This window comes from Amblyomma maculatum, chromosome 7, assembly GCF_055883805.1.
Source record: "Amblyomma maculatum isolate TAMU_Amacu chromosome 7, ASM5588380v1, whole genome shotgun sequence".
NCBI classification, from domain to species: Eukaryota; Metazoa; Arthropoda; class Arachnida; order Ixodida; family Ixodidae; genus Amblyomma; species Amblyomma maculatum.
The window spans coordinates 86,620,200-86,638,680 of NC_139350.1; the positions used below are offsets into that span (position 1 = coordinate 86,620,200).

Below are 18,481 nucleotides of genomic sequence, written 5' to 3' on the forward strand. Positions count from 1 at the left end.
CGCCTGTGCAGATTTCGAAACAAAGCCGCTGGTATACCGCGAAACGCTACGTATACTCCATGGAAGCGCGGCAATACCCGCGAGGAACAGGACGCATATCAGCTGCTAATATTGCGTACGCGAGACTCATGAGCAACGGCGTATCGCATGCAAATGAGAACGGCAATCAAGCGCTAATAGATCGCAGTCTGTTGACAAGGGACGAGCGAAAGCATGCATGGATACCGTACTGGTCACCGACCTTAATCTTCTTGACAGCCACGAGCATGCCGTCGTCGACGCGCCGTGCCTTGTACACCACGCTGAAGGTGCCCACACCTATCTGGCTAAGGAGCTCGAACTTCTCGTCACCAGCACCGCAGTATTTTGAATCGGTGCTCGACAGCACCACTTCTTCAGCTGCCTCTGCCATCTTCGAAGACGTGCCTCAAATGGGCGTTACTGCGGGAAACCAGCGCCTACGAGCGCGCTGCCTGATCAAGGGCTTAAAGCGAAGCTGTTACAGATTCTTCGCAAACCGCTCCGGACAACGACTTGGCCGTCGCGTACGGCTGCGGCGGAACTCAAGTTTCTTCTTTCTGCTTTCACATGTCGGCCCGGCGGCCGGCGGCGACAGAAAAAGCAAAGCGCGGAGGAGGTTACGGTTACGCATCTAGTTACGTGGATCGGCATTGGTCGAGCGGCTGGTGACGTGCCGTCGCGAAGTCACCGCGGAGGCTGCCGTCGTCTGCACAACGATAAAGATCACCTTGGCTGGCACGACAAAGGCTGGCGGCTGGCTACCGACGCGACGCTACAGCAGCAAGCCGCGCTTTTCTGTCGCGCGAGCGCTCATATTGCTGCGCGCTGCACGTGATGAATCAGCCATCCGAAAGACGAGCGCAAAGGACGGCGGCGTGCATTTCATGACCAACGTAGGGTAGGGAGCTTAGACTACACCTACAACGCGCCCTGATCGACATATTTCGTGTTCACACAATCTGACAAGGGCGACAAAATACATGAACTGAAGTGCATATTCTGCATGTAAGAAAATGAAATCACAAGCTGGTGCATGTAACCGCGATTGACACACCCGGGTTTTGCAGTCATTAACTTTTGCTAGGTTTTCTGCTGAGCTGCTTTCGTGAGTGTTTCTTTTCTTTAAGAACGCTAAAAGGAATAAGGGATGAAACTGTAACCATATTTCAACCACGACCTCCTCTATAAGGTCGTGATTTCAACACATCGAAATGTAAAATTACTGCACAGTTAAACTTTCCTTCTTCAATCCACCTGTCAGCTGGCGTCAGAAGGTTGCTATAGTAACATAAACTCATAAACAAACTAAACTAGTATAATACACTTATATATACAAAAAAATCAACATCATAACAAGTTACAATGTTTTTTTAACAATTTGTTTTTAAATTCACCTGCTAGCTAGCATCAAAAAGATGTTATAGTAGCATGAATTCATAAACAAAATAAGCTAACCACTATTATAAAAATAATTGCAGTTACATATGCCAGCAAATTACTACTATAACAAATTACATTGTTTTATAACATTAGCTATTAGAAGCGTAAGCTGCGTTGTATTATGTGAAACTGTGGCGAACCTTTCCTGCACTGAATCAACTCTCCTCTCGTACGCGCGCTCGCTGTGCTCGCTACGCGCTTCATACGTTGCATCTCGCTCTTGAGGAGCTTGACGAGTAGCTGTAGGCACGCGCTTTGCGCGTAGTCAAGTGGTTACCAACGTGCGTTTGTCACGCCTTTTTCAAGCCCCCGTACTCGTTAAAATTGTAACATAGCCTGCTTAAAGTCGTTGATCGGGAATCATGCCGCAAGACGTGAACTCCGCTACAAACGATAACGACGCCGTCGTCGGTCAGGGCGGCGAACCAGGCCAGAAAAGCGCCGTCCAGCTCAAGAAAGAAGCCAAGAAAAAGGAGAAGTTGGAGAAGTTCAAGCAAAAACAGGAGAAGCTGCAGACAGCGCAGCCAAACACCGACGTGAGTAGGGCCGTTAAACTTCCCATATTGATATTCCAGAGCGATCGTTGCAGAGGGCCTTGAGTCGACGAATGAGTGAAACCGCGAGCCGGTTTCATTCATTCTGTCGCCGTGGAAGTGCCGCGTGGAACGCGTGGCGTTCCTGTAATATAGGCTGCTTTCTCCTCCCCTTCTTTTGCAGTCGGTCATATGTTATGGTGTGAAATAATTATAATTGAACATCGTGTGTATCTGGAGAACACAGCTTGATGGTCTCGCTAATTCACCATTTGGTCAAATGTAGCGGACAATCATTTTGACTATACTCATGCTTGTGCGATGTTGTGCTAAAATGCAGCTTGTTGCATTTGTGCTCGTTCATCGCAGAAGTAACTGTGTCTCGGTTGCAAACTGGCAGTTCGTTTCATCGCTCGAGTTGCTGTCAGATCACGACCGGCCCAGCGAAGTGGGTCACTGAGATCGTTAAACACGCCGTGTTCTGCTGTAATGATATACCGTTGCGCGGGTTATTGTTCGGCTTCGGCCGTCCTGTAGTGATCTGATCTGATTCGGCGGTCGCGAATGCACGTCTTTGCCAAAAGCATCCAGGTTTGCTTCTCGCTTGTGCAGTGGAGAGTTCACGGTTTCCCTAAGAAGGGAAAGGGCTTAAAAGGTGAGGACAGGTGTTTTCCTTGCCTTAGAGATTAAGAGTTAGCTCGGGGGGGGGGGGGGGGGGATGTAAAAGCTCTAAAAGGCAACTGAGAAGTATATCATGCTGTCCTGTTACTTTTGGCAAAAATGGTACATTCTCATTTCAGAGTGAGCTTTGAGCTTACATTCCATAGTGGTTGTCACTGTTTCATTGTCATCTTTATGATGTGTTGTTATTATTTGTTTTTCCCAATTCACAGAAAAAGCCCAAGGAGAAAAAAGAAAAAGAGGTGATCATCTATGATAAGCCAACTGCACCGGGAGAAAAAAAAGGCAAGTAGTATAAAGCCAAACTGTGTGAATCACTATGGTTGCAACCAGAGTCGGGTGTTTACTCAGTTTTAGCTGTAGTCTGTACGCCATCCAAGCAAGGCAGAACATGCATATCACTCCTTGGGGTGATTGTAGTCAGGCACCCTAAGAAATGAGATCCATGTTGCTCAGAATGGCCGATAAGTCATCGGTGTACCAAATCATCCTGGGTGCTTTATATGCAACCCTAATAAAGTACTTTCTCTTTCTCTGTCGCTCCTTTTCACACATACAATTTTGTTCTTGACATTGTTGGCAGTAAAGATGCATTTCAGTAGCATACATTTAGCATTCTCTTCATCTAGTGACCACTATTTTCCTAGTTGGTGCTTTTCTCAATGTCTAGCCTGTGCTGCTTGCAGCCTAGAAGTGTTGATAGTGTGCAGTAAAAGGTCGTTGCTGTCAGAAGTTGCATATGCAGCTGTCTGCCAGGAGCGACTGACTGCATGTACCCAGTCTACTGTACCCCCAGACAACTTTGGCTGTGCAGCCAAGGCTGTGGGGGCAGAGCTTTCGTTACGGTGTTACTATGTAGTTCTGGCATATCTGGCCTCAGTTATGCTTTCAGTTTAATCTTTTCTTGAGGTTATGTAGTTTTCGAGCTGCCAACGACGCAGAAATGACTTTCTTTAGAGTACTTAAGGCCTAAAGGAAAATTCGCTAATGAATATCATGCGCTGCGAACGTTGCCGAAACAAGTGCATTGCGAAAGCGTTTAGAAACTGTCTGGTAGACACAGCTGAAGCAGCCAACATACTCCTCAGCAGATTCTCGACAGATGGCGCAGCCATCCAGTTTACTTAGCCTACTGGACTGATTTCAAAATTAACTGCACTAACGTTTTACTGGCTTGCGTTGTACAATTGTGATGTAATAATGATGTGAATATTTCTGTACTAGTATAACATTCGAGAGCATGATGCGCAAAATTACGAAGTGACTATATTCTGCTGCACAGTGAGCGGATGCGTTTCAGCTCTGTAGCTTTGGTGGCATAGCCAAAAAAAATTGTCCGGGAGTATAGCTGCAATCCTATGAGGCGATATCACTGTAAGGCCAATTTGTTGGTTAAAGGAACCAAATTGAATGTGCACACAGCATGCCAAATGCTACATTGCTAACAGATGCAGGTCCAAATGATTCTGCTGCTTATCTGTTTTCTTACTTGCCCCAAAGGGGATGTATGGTGCTTTGGATATATCAACAGTTTTACATGGGTACTTGTGTGTCGTAGCCAAAATAAGTATGAAGTGCATAACTGTGCGTCTGTGGAAACGTGTGCAACATGTGGAGCAAAAGGGGTATGCATCACATGCTGTTGTGTGGTTTGCTATACTACTGCAGTAGAACCCCGCTATAGTAAACTCGTATATAGTAATGTAAAACTGAAGTCCTAGTCCATCTTCCATAGACGAATGTACGTTTTCCCCCCTTTACAGTAAAGGCATTAATAAAAATTTGTTATAATAAAGTGAGTCTGGCCGCAGTGACGCCTTCCCACGAAATGACATCACCACACGCGTGCTACCTAGAATCATGAAGCAATTTTATTTTTTTTAATTAGTGTTCTTATAAATGGTTTTACCACTAGGCTTAATAGCACTCAGGAGAAGCCAGCTTTATGTAAGCCTTGGAGCCGTGAGGGAAAGCAAGCAGCGCATAAGAAAAAAAGAAAAGTAAAGCTGCCTACATGCATGAAAAGAAGGTGGCATGGTCCGTTCAGAAAGTAAAGGAGAGTAAAAGTGCAGCGAGAAACAGCTTAAGGAACAGGCGAACATTCACAGCACGAGGCAGCAGTGGCAAGAACTGGAGGCGTATCCAGTTTTGCAGCACTTGACTGCGGTGCGCATTTCTCATCTATTGCCTTTTAAAAGACAGAAACAGCGTAACATGATGCCGTGTTCATGACAGGCTTTGGTTTTCCCAAGAAATCAAACTCTGCTGTATTCATAGCCACGTTGCCCTCATGCTTAAGAAGTACCTCCACAAGATGTAAACTAAAAATCGTATAACTGACTTAATGGGATGAAGAGACGGTAAGAGAGAGATGGAAGGTATCTTAGAGTGCTTTTTTTTATTGAGCAACAAGTTGTGTTCAGTAAGTAGCCATTTAATTACCAAACGGCAACTTCAGGACCATGTTATCACTGACCACTGATAATAATAAAGACCATGATATAGTAAAGATTTTTACCAGTCCCGGTGACTTTACTGTAAAGAGGTTCTACTGTAGTGGCGTTTCCTTTTGGTATTCTTGTGAAGTAGATGCACCAGATGTGGAAAAGAGAGCTGTCATGCCTCTAGATAAAAATGGTCACCTTCTCAGATCTATTGACAGCAGGTGTTGCTGAAAATTGGTGGAGCGATGCAGTCGAACCAAAGCTCGTGTTGTATGAGCCACTTTCGCTTCCAAATGGAGCAGATTTATAGGTCGCTCTTGAAGGGGAGTGTTAGGGGCCATTTGAACAACATATTTATTTTGTTTATTTATTTATTATTTTTTTTTTAAATTTTTTGTCAGCGAATGTAGTTCAGCATGGTTTTTGTATGTTAAATTTGTTACCTTGAGGTGGGAGGGGGTGACTTCCTCCTTGCCAAAAAACCTGCCCTGTCTTCTTACTGTGCACTTTTGCCCAGGAAAGATACATGTGGCAGTCTTTTTCACCCTCCAATTCATGGATAGAGTTCTACTTATTGGGCTTTAGAGGTTCTACTTATTGGGCTTTAGAGGTTCTCAATTTTCGTTGTTCATTCCAGTTGGTGATTCAGGAGAGGTGTCCTTTGTGCTAAATTGGGAGACATAGGGTGAAGCAGGTTAATTTACTTATACATTTTGCTGTTGGTGGTGCTGCAGCGAGGGTATGGAACATTGTCACTAGGTGTTCTTTTGTGGCTCTTTTCTGACGTTGATGCAACCTGGCTTGCACAGACACGTCGTGTCCGATGCCAGATGCTTACAGCCCACGGTATGTGGAGGCAGCCTGGTATGCCTGGTGGGAAAAAAGCCAGTTCTTCAAACCTGAATATGGGGTGAGCATTATTGCATGATGCTATTGCAGTAATTGATGCAAGTGTTGCTATAGTGGGTAGTGATTTAGGGTGACTGTTAAGGTCCACACAACAATGGTGAGTGCATTATGTGCCACACTAGCACATTTTAGCTGGGGAACATCTTACATTCTGCAGTAGACAACTTTAGAGGCTTGTTTGCCTTTGTAACAGCTTCCATTGCACATTCTCTTTTGACTTTAGAAATGGCACATGTTGAGGCCAATTGTAATTGACTGTAGCTCTTTGCTGTGTTTCTAAAAAATCAGAAATGCATTGTATGGGTGTGCTGGCCTGAGCAAGTTGCTATTGCTGTTTACCTGTCAGTGACTGGCAGCGCGTGACAGCTGTTGCCAGCGGCCAACTGGAACTTGCTACCAGTGCATTGCAGATGTGCTTAAAACAGTTTTCTGAGTATTGTCCAATGTTTAACAACCTGCAGTGATGTTTATAGTGGCAAAAAGCCTGCAGATTGCTTGTAGCATTGGTTTTCTGCCTTCTGTTATTGCTCATGCTCACTAAAAAATGAGCGGACCAGCATGTACTCATTCCGAGCCTAGAAAACTGGACCAAATGCTGGGAAAATCAGACCAAATATGCTACGTCCATCACCAGTGAACCTTGTGTCAAACTGCAAACAGACTTTGCCACATATCTCATGTGACCCAAGAAAGATGGCCGACAGTTCACTTCAAGTTATTGCAATAAGGATATGCATGATTTTTTGTGTGATTCCTTCAAGACATGTTTCAACTTCCAAACCACACTTCTGGCACCTGTATGGATGCCTCCAGAACTCTTTTAGCAAGAGCTGTGCTATCTTGTTTTGGTTCACTGGTTTATGTGGAAAAGCTCATTTGTGAATTTTTGCTTGAGGCCCAGTCACCTTTAAACATTCATGTAACAGGTCACAGGGAAGGCGTCAGGGTCAAGCTTCTAATTTGAAAAATATTGGTGATGGCAGCTGCTCATATAGGAAGACAGAATTAACAAACGTCATTTTTTGTAGCTTGCTCTTGTGTTGCAAAAAGTCGTAAAGAAAATTTCACAAGGAAGTTGCTTTTCATCTGCATGACTGAAACCGGTTGCATGTATTTTGCTTTTTGGTAATGTGATGCATTTTTTATGATTGTTTTACTAAATTGATACTTTGTTGTATTAAATTTGACACTCATAACTGCTGCATTAACTTTTGTTCCACTTTCCCGTGTGCTGTTGTGCACTGTTGTAAGACCTCTTTGGGATTAAAATATTTAGGCAGCATCATTTATATTTTATTTAAAAATACTGCTATCCTGGTGCATAGAGACATTGCAAAAGTAGGCACAGAATTTTGACATAAAGAATAGCAATGACATAAAGTACATTATTGTCAGAGTGGCTGCACTGAATTTGTCAGTGAACAGAGTAGTTGCATTAAGAAAGCACGTGATCTGCTAATTGTTGCACTTATTGATTTCTATATAATTGATGTAACATGCTACTTATGTCATTCCACAATTAAACTTTAAAAGGAACAAGATGAAGATTTTAAGTTTCTAAAGATGGCATAAATGGCGAGGTGTTAAATGGGTTCAAGTCGAACTTGCAAAAGTACTGACGTGTCAAGTGATAACATTTGTGTATGAGCTAGAAAAATGTGGTGATTATGGTGTTGTTATATAAACATCGCTTTCTGTGGACATTTTTAAGTTTAACGATACCTTTTGCAAAATGCGGGGAGCAAGCTGTTGAAGAATATTCAAGCACAACCCTTACTACAGATTCGTATGTACACCTTAGCTTACAGTTTTTAATTGCATCTTTTAGTGTGTGCTTTAGGAACCAGAATTTCCTGAGTGCCTTGGAGCAAGTTAAATCTGTGTGTTTCGACCGATTGAGATTAGAACAGAAACAGAATGTTAGTTGTTACGGTAACGTAGTCATCTGCCATACTACTAGCATTGAAGTCTAACTGCCTTTTTTGCAGTCTCTCCACTTATATTTTGTCTGCCCTCTCTGTATGTGGTTTTCCTATTATATGTTGTAATATGGAATCTCAGTGTAAGGTATAGTATGCACTTGAATGTTGCTTATGAGTGAACTCTATTGACATGGTGGGAGAGAGTGTTTTAGTCCAGGTTGTTATTGAAAGGGCCGCTTGTGTAGCACGCATGCTGAATGACAGGAGCTGCGTGGACCAATGGCCGTACTGGTGCAACTGCATTGTGCAATCAAGTGGGAAGGGAGGAGCAACTGTTGGGCTTAATGGCTGGGTTCTTCTCAAGGATTTGGTGTTCATTTGGATAACTTCTGCAGTGAATGGTGGCACTGTGCTAACCAGAACTTATACCAGGTGTGCCAGCTAATTGAGCCAATGGTTAAAAAATGAAATATTTGAGGTAGGTCAGGGAAATCAATTGCATCCAGCTGTCATGTGCACCACAGGCAATTTTTTGTTTTGCAAATAATTAGTTGACTAGGTTAATTTTTCTAAATGACTAAATATTCACTTTAGGGAAGAAATGTGATATGCAGAGTTGGAGAGTACCTTCATAAATCTCCATTTCATTCTTTGCGATAGAGAAAGCCTCACACGTATCTTTTTTTCTGAGCTGAAAAGGAAGCCCATGAAATACAGAGAAAAACATCACGTGACTAGCGCATTCATATGCCGTGGTTGAGCTGCTCTCAATCATGATTTGAATGAATGAAATCAGCTACGGCCATGACTCAAAAGCCCGGCTGCAGCGGTAGGCTGATATGTTTGTAATGGTTGCGATGAGCTCTCTGCGGCTTGCACCGTCACATGCACCGACTGGTTGACGTGGGCAGAAAGCGTTGTTTGAATGGTCATCTGTATATGAAAAAAAAAAAAAAAAAGCGACATTGCTGGCTACTGTGACTTGTGTGAGCAATGGATGAGATCCTTTCGCCTTTGGCACTACATGGAGAAAGATGAGAAGCTGCCATGCCCATAGATAAACATAAACTTGCCCAAGATGTGCTGACGCGGGTTCTCTTCCTCGTGCTGAGATGCACTGCTTTCAGATGTGCCTGACAAGCTGCTGTAGCTTTATGGAATGTGTCTGTGCAGGGAAGAGATCTCTTGGCGGAGAACCCTAAAGGGCGCTTTGTGATGGTGATCCCGCCACCCAATGTCACTGGCAGCCTGCACCTGGGGCATGCCCTCACCTCGGCTGTCGAAGATGCTATCACCCGCTGGTGAGTGCACTGCTCCCTAGTGCCGTGTGCTACAGAGTCTTGGTGCCTTATTGTAACACAGTTACAGGACAGGAACTTCGAGGTAATAGTACCGCAATTGGCAATAATGTGCCGGAAGTGGCAGTTGCCTGTGGGAATTTTAATTATAAGGCTGTGTTCGGCTTGTAAATACAGTCAAATCTCAATATAACGAATCCCGCGGGACCGCGAAAAATCGTTTATTTTGAAATGTAATGAAAAATCTGCGATCATAAGCCTGGGGTCAAACTTAGGTATGAAAATGACGTACTTTGGTAGTAGGCACGTGTGTAGACAAGCAAAACCTCAAGTGAAAAGAGTGCACTAACTTCAAAGGCGATTTATTTGAAGAAATCAGTTATTTTCTTCTGCCGCGTGCAGCAAACACGATCGCACACTACATTACACCACTACAGCACATACACCTTCCACTTTGCGCAACACCTCATCGGGTGCATGATTGCACCGTGTGATAAAAGTATGGACTTTGTCCATGTGCAAAAAAACATCAGAGTTCGATATGACCTCATCTTTGGTGTTCCCTGAAGTTTGTAAATCATGTCTCGGTCTTTCATAATCATCGGGGCGGCCGATGGGGGCAATGCTAGCAGTCCTCATAGGCCGATTCGCTTTTTCCCTGCATCGATTTTTTACAGTGAAAGCTGCTTTCCTATCTTCTTGGCACCTTCGGTGTCTGCAATCATCGTCAGATCCCGCACAAACTTTGCAATAAGATAATCCGTGACAAAAAAAAAAATACCTTCCCATATGTGCGAATGGCAAAAAGGCAGGCGGCTAGGCCTGCTGGCCACTGCATATTAAACCAAAGTTTTGTTGTGCCGTTAGGAGCTGGCACTAAATATGCTGATGATGATAGCTACAGCCCATGGACCATGCACACAGAAACTGCAGTTTCAGTTTCACGCAAGAGCAGCGAGCTGCGGCGCTGTGATTTTAGTCAAATTCATCATACTGATGTTTCTACTTTATAGAAGAAAACATAAAATATGTACAGTCGAACCCGGTTATATCGAACCCGGATATATCGAATTTTGGATATATCGAACTCATGGAATATCCCCTTGAAATTCCCATGTAAAAGTATAGGAAAGCCGCGTCATATATCGAACTTAATTTCACCGGTCGTTCGATATATTGAACTCCGCACCACGCACTGGAAAGTGTGCCTTCCCCAAAAACTATCGCATCACCCTTGGCCGTTTGCCGCGTGCTGTTTTCAAGCCACGCACGGAAGGAATGAGAGGGGACCGAGGGGACAGTTCGGCGACGGTTGGTCTGGGCAGCGCCGCGCCCATTCCCCCAAAGGCACGCATCTGCGGTTACCGTTTCCCGCGCGCTAACACATGACGTTTGCAAGCCATGTGCATGGATGTGCCCATCCTTTTGCCGAGCTATCTCTCTCCTTCAGCATGCGCCAAGCCAGCTCAGCCAGTTTTCAGACAGGCGTAGGACGCTTTCTCCAGCGTGTGTTGCGAACCCTCTGCGCGCGGGCGGCGGCTGACGTGGCTATGGCGCTTCCGGACGTTAAAAAGCGGCATCTCTGCCTTTTTTTTTTTTTTTTGATTGTTTTTTTTGCGAGTCATCCTTTCTTATCGTTGTGCTGTTCAGACGTTAAGAAGCGGCAGGATTTTTTTTTTTTGGGCGGGAGTCGTTTATCCTTGCATGTACGAATCAACGAAAGCACGCGGTCAGCTGCTGCAATCATGACGCCTGTCTCAAGCGCGGCGTGATAAATCGAACCAGGCTTGTGCAACCAAGCTATCACGGGCACGCTGCCAAGTTCGCTCCCCGCCACCGCAGGAGCTATCAAAAGATAAACACGCCCTGGCGTTATCGCTGCACAGCATCTTGGCACGCTGCTAAAAAATGAGCCGTGGATGAGACGACTGAAACGGACTGACGCGCGCCATCGATATGCAAGCAGAAACGCTCGTGATTTCTGCCGCAGTGACACAGAAACTTTGTTTTGAGCTGCCGCGGTGGCTCGAGCAGCGAGAGGGACGCAGTTCAAACAAGTTTGAAATTTTTCGCTCTGTCGCTGCTGCTCATCGCTGAGATCGCTCAATCGCTTGCATGTGAGCGAGCTGGCCTTAACGCATTTTTTTTTTTTTTTTTTCAAATTTTCGGTGCAAAAGTGGAGGGTGGGTTCATTATGCGAGTGGGTTGATTACACGACAAATACGGTATCGTTTTTTCGCATTGTAAGTGCCGTCACAAGCCGATTTCTGTGTATTGAATTATCGATATATCGAACTATTTCGCGATCCCCTTCGAGTTCGATATATCCGGGTTCGACTGTATGTTATTCTGAAATATACGCTATATTGAAATTCATAATTCTGAAATAGTTTTACATTGAAAACATAGAAATCTGATGGGGATTCTTAAAAAATTTGTTAATTTGGTGTTCATAGTTAATGAGATTTGACTGTTGTGCCCTTTTCATAAGTGCTAATCTGACTTTACCTCAACGTTGTGTGCACCTGTAATGGCAAAACTGTCAATTTAGAAAGCTTATGTATGAAATGCAACATGACAACAGCACTTGCAGCTGTGAGGCACTAGCATGTTTGTTTAGCATGTGTGAATTGTGCGGCGATGGTCTCACAGTCATTCATATTTTAATGTCATGCCTGTGATTTGAGGACCTTAGGAAAATGTATTTTACTGTATTTTATAATGAACACATTCCATTTCATCCTTCCTGCATTGCTTTTAGGCGAACAAGAATCGTCGATTTTTCTCTTGTTTGTACATTTCTCAAGAAAGCCAATGTTTTAAATCAATTATATATACTGTAACTCTAAGCATTTCACATAACAAATCTTTTAACCTTGTGTTTGGCACATCATAGCCATAGTTGATTTTGCGCCATAAAACCTCATATAACTTGCAAACTAACATGTTTGTTTAGATTTTTGTTCTTAACGGGTATTAGTGATACTGGGGTGGGCAGGGCCAACCTAATGGATTATGCGAGGAGCTATAGGTAATAATCCTTAACATAGTAGCTGTGTCATGCAGGCTTTAGATTTAAAGGGACAGAACACAGGTCAAATTATGTCATGGGATTATGGTGGAGATGAAAAGATCTTGCCTCATATAGTGCAGATCGAGCACTACAATATCAAAGAAAAGAGGCTTACTATTCTAATTTGCCATTGAAAATCGCATAAAAACAACTGAGGCACTATCTAGCAGAGAAACCCTAGTACTTTCAGTGTAGCCCCCCACGTGACTACATGTCAGCAAAATATCGCTGATTTTCGTAACTGCACACTGTTCTTTTTTCTTCTAGGAATGCTGGCCATAATTTATTATATTTTGCGCTCTCTCCAGTGCGTCCTTAAATAAAAACGACCCTGCTTTCGCATTGCGAGAGGTATGCTTTCAGGTTTTGCCACTAGATGGCGCCACATTGTTTGCAATTTCGTGAATGAAGCAATGATAGTGCCCACTAAAACTTTCGTCGACGAGGGCGTGCGTTATTGTGCCGTAACAGCATTGAGTGTGAAACTGAAAAGGACGTTACTCTATGCAAAAAATGTCTGATTACTGTCTGGCGAGTGAAAGCTATATTTGTTTTCGGTACATCTTTTTTGTCGATCACCAGTGGTCATTGTGGTCGCTGCTCATGGTTTCCAGCATCGGACTACATAAAAACGGTCGTACACATTTATCGAAAAGTTCCCGGTAAAAATTTTCTACAACTTTTCTAACAAAAACGTTACGAAATCGAACATTTTAGACATCAATCTTTCCACTGCGGCGGAAAAAAAATGAGACCTAAATTCCAGTGTTCTGCCCCTTAAGGGCCCTGCTGTTGAATGCAAAGTTGCAGGTGTGATTTTTACTATGTGAGGTGTGGTTGCAAAATAAAATGTGTCAAGATCTTGGTAAACAGTCTGTGTTGAATGTGAGTAACAGTAGCTGTCTATCACATAATGGGGCTGGGAACTGTATTAGTTCGGCGTGTTCTGTGTTGCATGTATCATTTTAGGATGCGAATTTTGTGTGCACTTTTGTAAATTGGTGTAGCACTAGCTGCAGCTTGTTTACAACCAACCAACACTTAACAGGTTGTAAAAACAGGCTGTGCATGGCTTGAAGATTTCAATTTAGGTACCACTGGGCTTTTGTTCTCCTTTAACCAGTAAGCTAAGGTTGTTACTATATTTGGTGCATATTTTAAGGTGTCTAGTCTCGACGGGAGAGATCCAGCGACTTTAGACGAAAAGACGTGTTTTGATTGCTGTTACGCAGAACATCTCATTTGTGCTTACTACCTCGCACTGGTTCATGTGTAAGCTTTATTTTTTCAAATGTTGAGTGTCTGAGTTCAGTTAGGGGGGGGCAGGCTTAGTGTAGGCCAGGACCAGCTGCTCCATGCGTATATTGTGGAGTTGCAACTTTCAAACATCACCTGCACGCTTATATTGCGTGTGTGCAACAACTGCAGTCAAAGTGAGACAGTGCAGCAGCCTGCACCTGTCACATTCTTTGAGCATTTGATGGTGGTCAGACAGCCCAAATTGATGGAATTCTTGTGCTCTTCACAGGCACCGGATGAAGGGGCGCACAACACTGTGGAACCCTGGCTGTGATCATGCTGGCATTGCCACCCAGGTGGTGGTTGAAAAAAAGTTGTGGCGTGAAACGGGAAAGACGCGTCATGACATCGGGCGTGAAGCATTTGTGCAAGAGGTCTGGAAGTGGAAGGAGGAGTATGTTTGTCTTTTTCAGCATGTTTATACTCAGCATGAACGCAAGAAACTGCTCCAATGCCTGATACATGCTTTTAACCTTATGTATAGTGGAAAGAAATGCCTGCAGGGGGAATAGAAAAGTTTGTGCTACTTCTCAAGTTCTGCTATGCCTCAGCAGGGTCACGCTTGGTGCAGTTTGCAGTGCTGCGTGCTGAAGGTGACAGGCAGTTTTTTTTTAGTCTTGCTTTATTGAAAGAACAGGTGCTTGAAATGTATTCCAAGTGAGGGTCGGACCACAACCCCTTTTGCATCTCTCTGACGCCCCACCTTGGGGCTTTTCTGTACGCTCCCTGCATTGCCAGGCGCTACCTCCATTGGTTGTTAAGTGCCACCTTGTAGCCACCTTTGGATGGATTTAGCAGACAATGTGACGCATCTTAGGCAGGGGTGGGAAGAATCGGCGGGCACGTTGAAGTTTTGAGAGGTTGCCTGGAGCCCTAAAACGCTGATGTTTTGCTTTTAATGCAAACTTAGAAAAGTGACAGTGACTACTTGAAGCAGGTCATCACTAAAAAATGCTTTCCACTGGCAAAGAAAAAAAGAAGAAAGTCAACACTCCGCCAACATGGGTTAAGCTTAATTTTAGTTTTGTATTTGGGCAACAGCACTGCTTAAGCAGTTATATTATTTTTGTGAGTTGTGGCAATACAAGGGCCGCGCGGCCTCCAAACCCTCTCCTACCGCATGGCTGCAGTGTCTGCTTATGAGCCGCAAAGGGAAGAAAGGTAATCGACAGTACAGCAAATCTTGAGCACTCAGATGTTATTTATTGTACTTGCAATAATATAGAGGGTTGGCAGGCTAGCTCTAAAACATCAGCATTGTACCGTACTTACTTAAATGTAACGAGTTTTTTTTTTTTTTTTTATGATTTTGGCCGCCCTAAGCCTTCCCTTGCATTATAATCGAATACTGCAATTCGGTTGGCCTGAAGCAGCATTGAGGTGCAGCCAGAATGAATCAGTCACCATTCGATTTTGGTTTCTGGGGTTTTACAATGTTACGTTGACAACATGGGTACCAGGGAAGCCAAATCAGCCAAATCCAAATCCATCCAAAATCAAAACTTTGCACTTTTTTTTTTGTAGGCTCAGCATCACATTGTCACCTTTATAACGCGCATGTTGCATCTTTTGAGTATATTAGTTCAGTTACTTCTGTTGTTATCGCATTTCGCGCGTGGCAACACACCGTGCACTGTACGACGCTCGCTTAAAAGAAAAAAAAAATCTGTGATAGCAGAAAAAAACAGAAATTTTGTGGCAGCTCTATGGCTAGACGTTAAACAATCTACCACACGTGGGTGGCAAATGCAGCAGGAGGTAATTTTTAAATGTGAGCCTGGCCGCAAAGCCTTCAGACGACATCATCTGGGAGGACGAGAGTGAAAAGGAAGACTCATTTTCCGAGAACTCTGCCTCAGACGACATCGACGAATGAGCGTTTTGATGGGATTGCAAGGCCCACATTCGTGGTCACGTTACGTTCGAGTAAATACGGTAATCCTTGTAATGTGAAGGCTGCTAAAGAAGGGCTTCTGACTTGGTGGCTTGTGTATAGGGGTGCAACCGCAGCGGTGAAAGCTTGCATGTGCTGAGAATGGCAGCAGGGATCTTCCATGCATGCCGCATTCTTCGAGCAAAGCCATTCCAGCGTTTGCCACAAAACGCCGCAAAAGCGTGCTGTATTTATCGGTTGCTTTGCTGTTGGGAATCAAAAGACGGGCGGCAGTGCGCGACTGGTTCTCCCATGGGTCCCACGTACCTATTTCGGGCCAAGCCATTCCTTGGTGTCTGCTGCGGGGGATGGCGAGAGCAAGCAGTTACGACCACTCACGTAACCGGCAGGATCCAGAAGTCCATATCATCTCTTTTGGGACTCCGTTTGTTTGTGTATAACTATGCAGCGCCAGAGGTCTTCGGATCCGTATAGGCGTCTTGGTAGCGCTTCCATCGCTGTTTCCAGCTCCCCATGAAAGAAGTATTCATCTCCTTCTCATCCAGCCAGCACCGCCCTTACGCTTGATGGTGTGGTGGTCAGCCATGTAGGGGCAGAGGGGAAATCAGATCTTTCTTCAGAGTGTGCTTTTCTAGATGCCAGTGGTGTTTTTTTTTTTTTTTTTTTCCAAAGTTTTGCCTTTTTAGGTTCATGGCAGCCAAGAATTGGTGCTGCTATAGCTGCGAGTGCTGTGCTGCTACGGCTGGAAAGTTCGGTCACATTGTGGTTGTGCTCTATGTGTTACAGGTAATACAGATTACGGGTGATTCAGGTTGCAGGTGATACAGGTTACAGGTGCTGTGCTGTATGAATTTCTTGTCGTCGCACCCGTACCTGGATGGCAACCGTAGGTACAAGCTTGATGTACGACAAGAAATTCAAATAATGGAGCATTTGGGTGCTGCACTGTTCATATTTATTTTACTGACTGTGCCAGTCATGACCTTGGAGCCTTTCTCCTTGGCGTAAAGGGAATCCAAAGAACAGCGGCAAGTTTATGTACCAAATGATGAAATGGTTAAGTCATTGATGCTGTCATTAATTGTTTACTGTTATTAATGCCATCTGTTAATTTTCAGATAGATAGATAGATGGATTTATTGATAGGAAAAGGCAGAGAGGTTGGCCCGAATAAAAATTTTCAGTGCATGGTGTTGGTCTTGTGTTGATGTTTAATAGGGACGTCAGGCGGCCTTTCACAAGCATGCTCGAGCAGAAACAAACTCAGTGCAAAATGAACTCGCTCTTTTGGCTTTAAACTACCGTCAAGGAGGATCCCTTGCATTATTCGAATGGCAAAGAAAAGGCGAAAATGTTTACTCGTGATAGTATCTGAAAAAAAAAAAAAAAAAATGGTAGCAGATTGGTTTTCAAGTAGTGTAACTTTCCTGTGAGGTTTCTGTTATTTATAATCTGTCTGTAGTCATTCAGCATGCCATAGCTCAGCGAAGACGGTAACTTTCTCGTAAGTTTCAAAAATAAGGTCAAGGGATTTTGCATGTAAATTTGGTTTATCTAAATCGGGCAATGGAAAAATATTTCAGTTTTGTGAGGTAGTTCAGTGATATCACTGCATTATCTGTACGCACATGCAAGTGCTTGTGTGAGGTCAAAGGACTAAGTAAAAGATATTCTTGAAAACTTAGTATTCAGAGAGTTCCTTTACTGGATGTTGCACACCACAGCACATACATTTTTGTTATGTGGACACGGACCCATAACAACTGATCGGCGTGAGAAAACTCCTGAGCTACACTTTGAAAGCCGCTTGACCAGCGGGTGGCCCCCACGAGATGCTTGCATCGCTCTGGTTGGCACCGGGTTTACATCTGCAAGAGCGCCTGTAGCAGATGCCACCTAACCCGGAGGTCAACTTTTGATGTCATGGGTTATTTTAATCATGTTGGTGCCAGTATTAAAATGTTATCATGTGTGCATTATGTCCTTGCTTGGCCTCATGACCTTGCCCATTATTGTATTGGGGGGGGGGAGTTGTGTTGATTTTTTAATGCCCCAAAGCTGCACGTGGCCTTTGTTGGTACTGTGAAGCGTTTGTCTTTGCCAGCAGTTTTTAAGAGAAAAAAAAAAAGACTGCTTGAGGTCGGGAAGCTTTGCAGTCTGTTTGGAACCACCAAAGTTTCTGAAGGTGGTTGATGTTTGTTGACTCACACCATACAAAACTTACTGACTTGAAGTTGCAGTGCTTTGTCAGAAAAAATGCCTGTTAATTTTGGGGTCTAAGTTGCACTTGTACAAAAACTGGTTAACTGCTTTTCTTGACTTGATGTGGGAAAAGGGGCGGTACTGCGTTCACATACCATGCAGATTCATGGTTGCATGTTAGCATGTTGCTGCAGTTGTACTTTGTAAGGAAGTTTACTGATGCTGACCTTGGTTTTCGAAACCGAGTTTGAAGGTCACATATAGCATTGCTGGCCGAAAGAAGTAAACAGAGCAAGTCTCCCTCCACCTCTTTGTTTTTGTACAGTTGACAAAAGCACTACATTTTTTTTTTTTCAGGAAGGGGGACCGAATCTATGAGCAGCTGCGCATGATGGGATGTTCTGTAGACTTTGACCGTGCCACGTTCACCATGGAGCCTGTGAGTTGCGGCTGTTACTTTCATTCTGCCTAGCATACATACAGTAAAATTTCAATAATTCAGACTTTGAGGGACTGAGAAAAACGTCCCAATTATCTGAAGGTCGAATTGTCAAATGGTCCTTATTATAGAAACTGCCAAAAGCCGTTTGCATCATAGCAAAATTTGTTTGATTCATAATTGTCTGCTTTTAAGGTGAAATCTGGGTGGAAGCAACAATATTTAGAGTTTCCTGAATTACTTGACTTTTCGTGCACTGTTGGGAATGCTCAGAATGGTAGACATCTTCATAGCCTTTCTCACAGTGTGTTACACTGGAGGAGATT

General features: G+C 43.9%; 2 protein-coding genes across 2 annotated transcripts in view; one reads left to right on the top strand and one right to left on the bottom strand.

The window, feature by feature from the left end:
- LOC146183875 (serine/threonine-protein kinase Nek7-like) overlaps nucleotides 1-829 on the bottom strand; it is an 80,926-nt gene extending 80,097 nt beyond the window's left edge. Inside the window, exon 1 of the mRNA XM_084609210.1 lies at nucleotides 242-829. Within this exon, the coding sequence (XP_084465336.1) occupies nucleotides 242-412 (171 nt within the window). The 5' untranslated portion in view covers nucleotides 413-829. The remainder of the gene's footprint in view (nucleotides 1-241) is intronic.
- Nucleotides 830-1,630: 801 nt separating this feature from the next.
- The window catches only part of ValRS (Valyl-tRNA synthetase), a 112,991-nt gene continuing 96,140 nt past the window's right edge, over nucleotides 1,631-18,481 (top strand). The window contains exons 1-6 of the mRNA XM_084609211.1: nucleotides 1,631-1,997; nucleotides 2,888-2,960; nucleotides 5,929-6,029; nucleotides 9,124-9,251; nucleotides 13,850-14,014; nucleotides 18,074-18,155. Coding sequence (XP_084465337.1) covers nucleotides 1,824-1,997; nucleotides 2,888-2,960; nucleotides 5,929-6,029; nucleotides 9,124-9,251; nucleotides 13,850-14,014; nucleotides 18,074-18,155 — 723 coding nt within the window. The 5' untranslated portion in view covers nucleotides 1,631-1,823. The remainder of the gene's footprint in view (nucleotides 1,998-2,887; nucleotides 2,961-5,928; nucleotides 6,030-9,123; nucleotides 9,252-13,849; nucleotides 14,015-18,073; nucleotides 18,156-18,481) is intronic.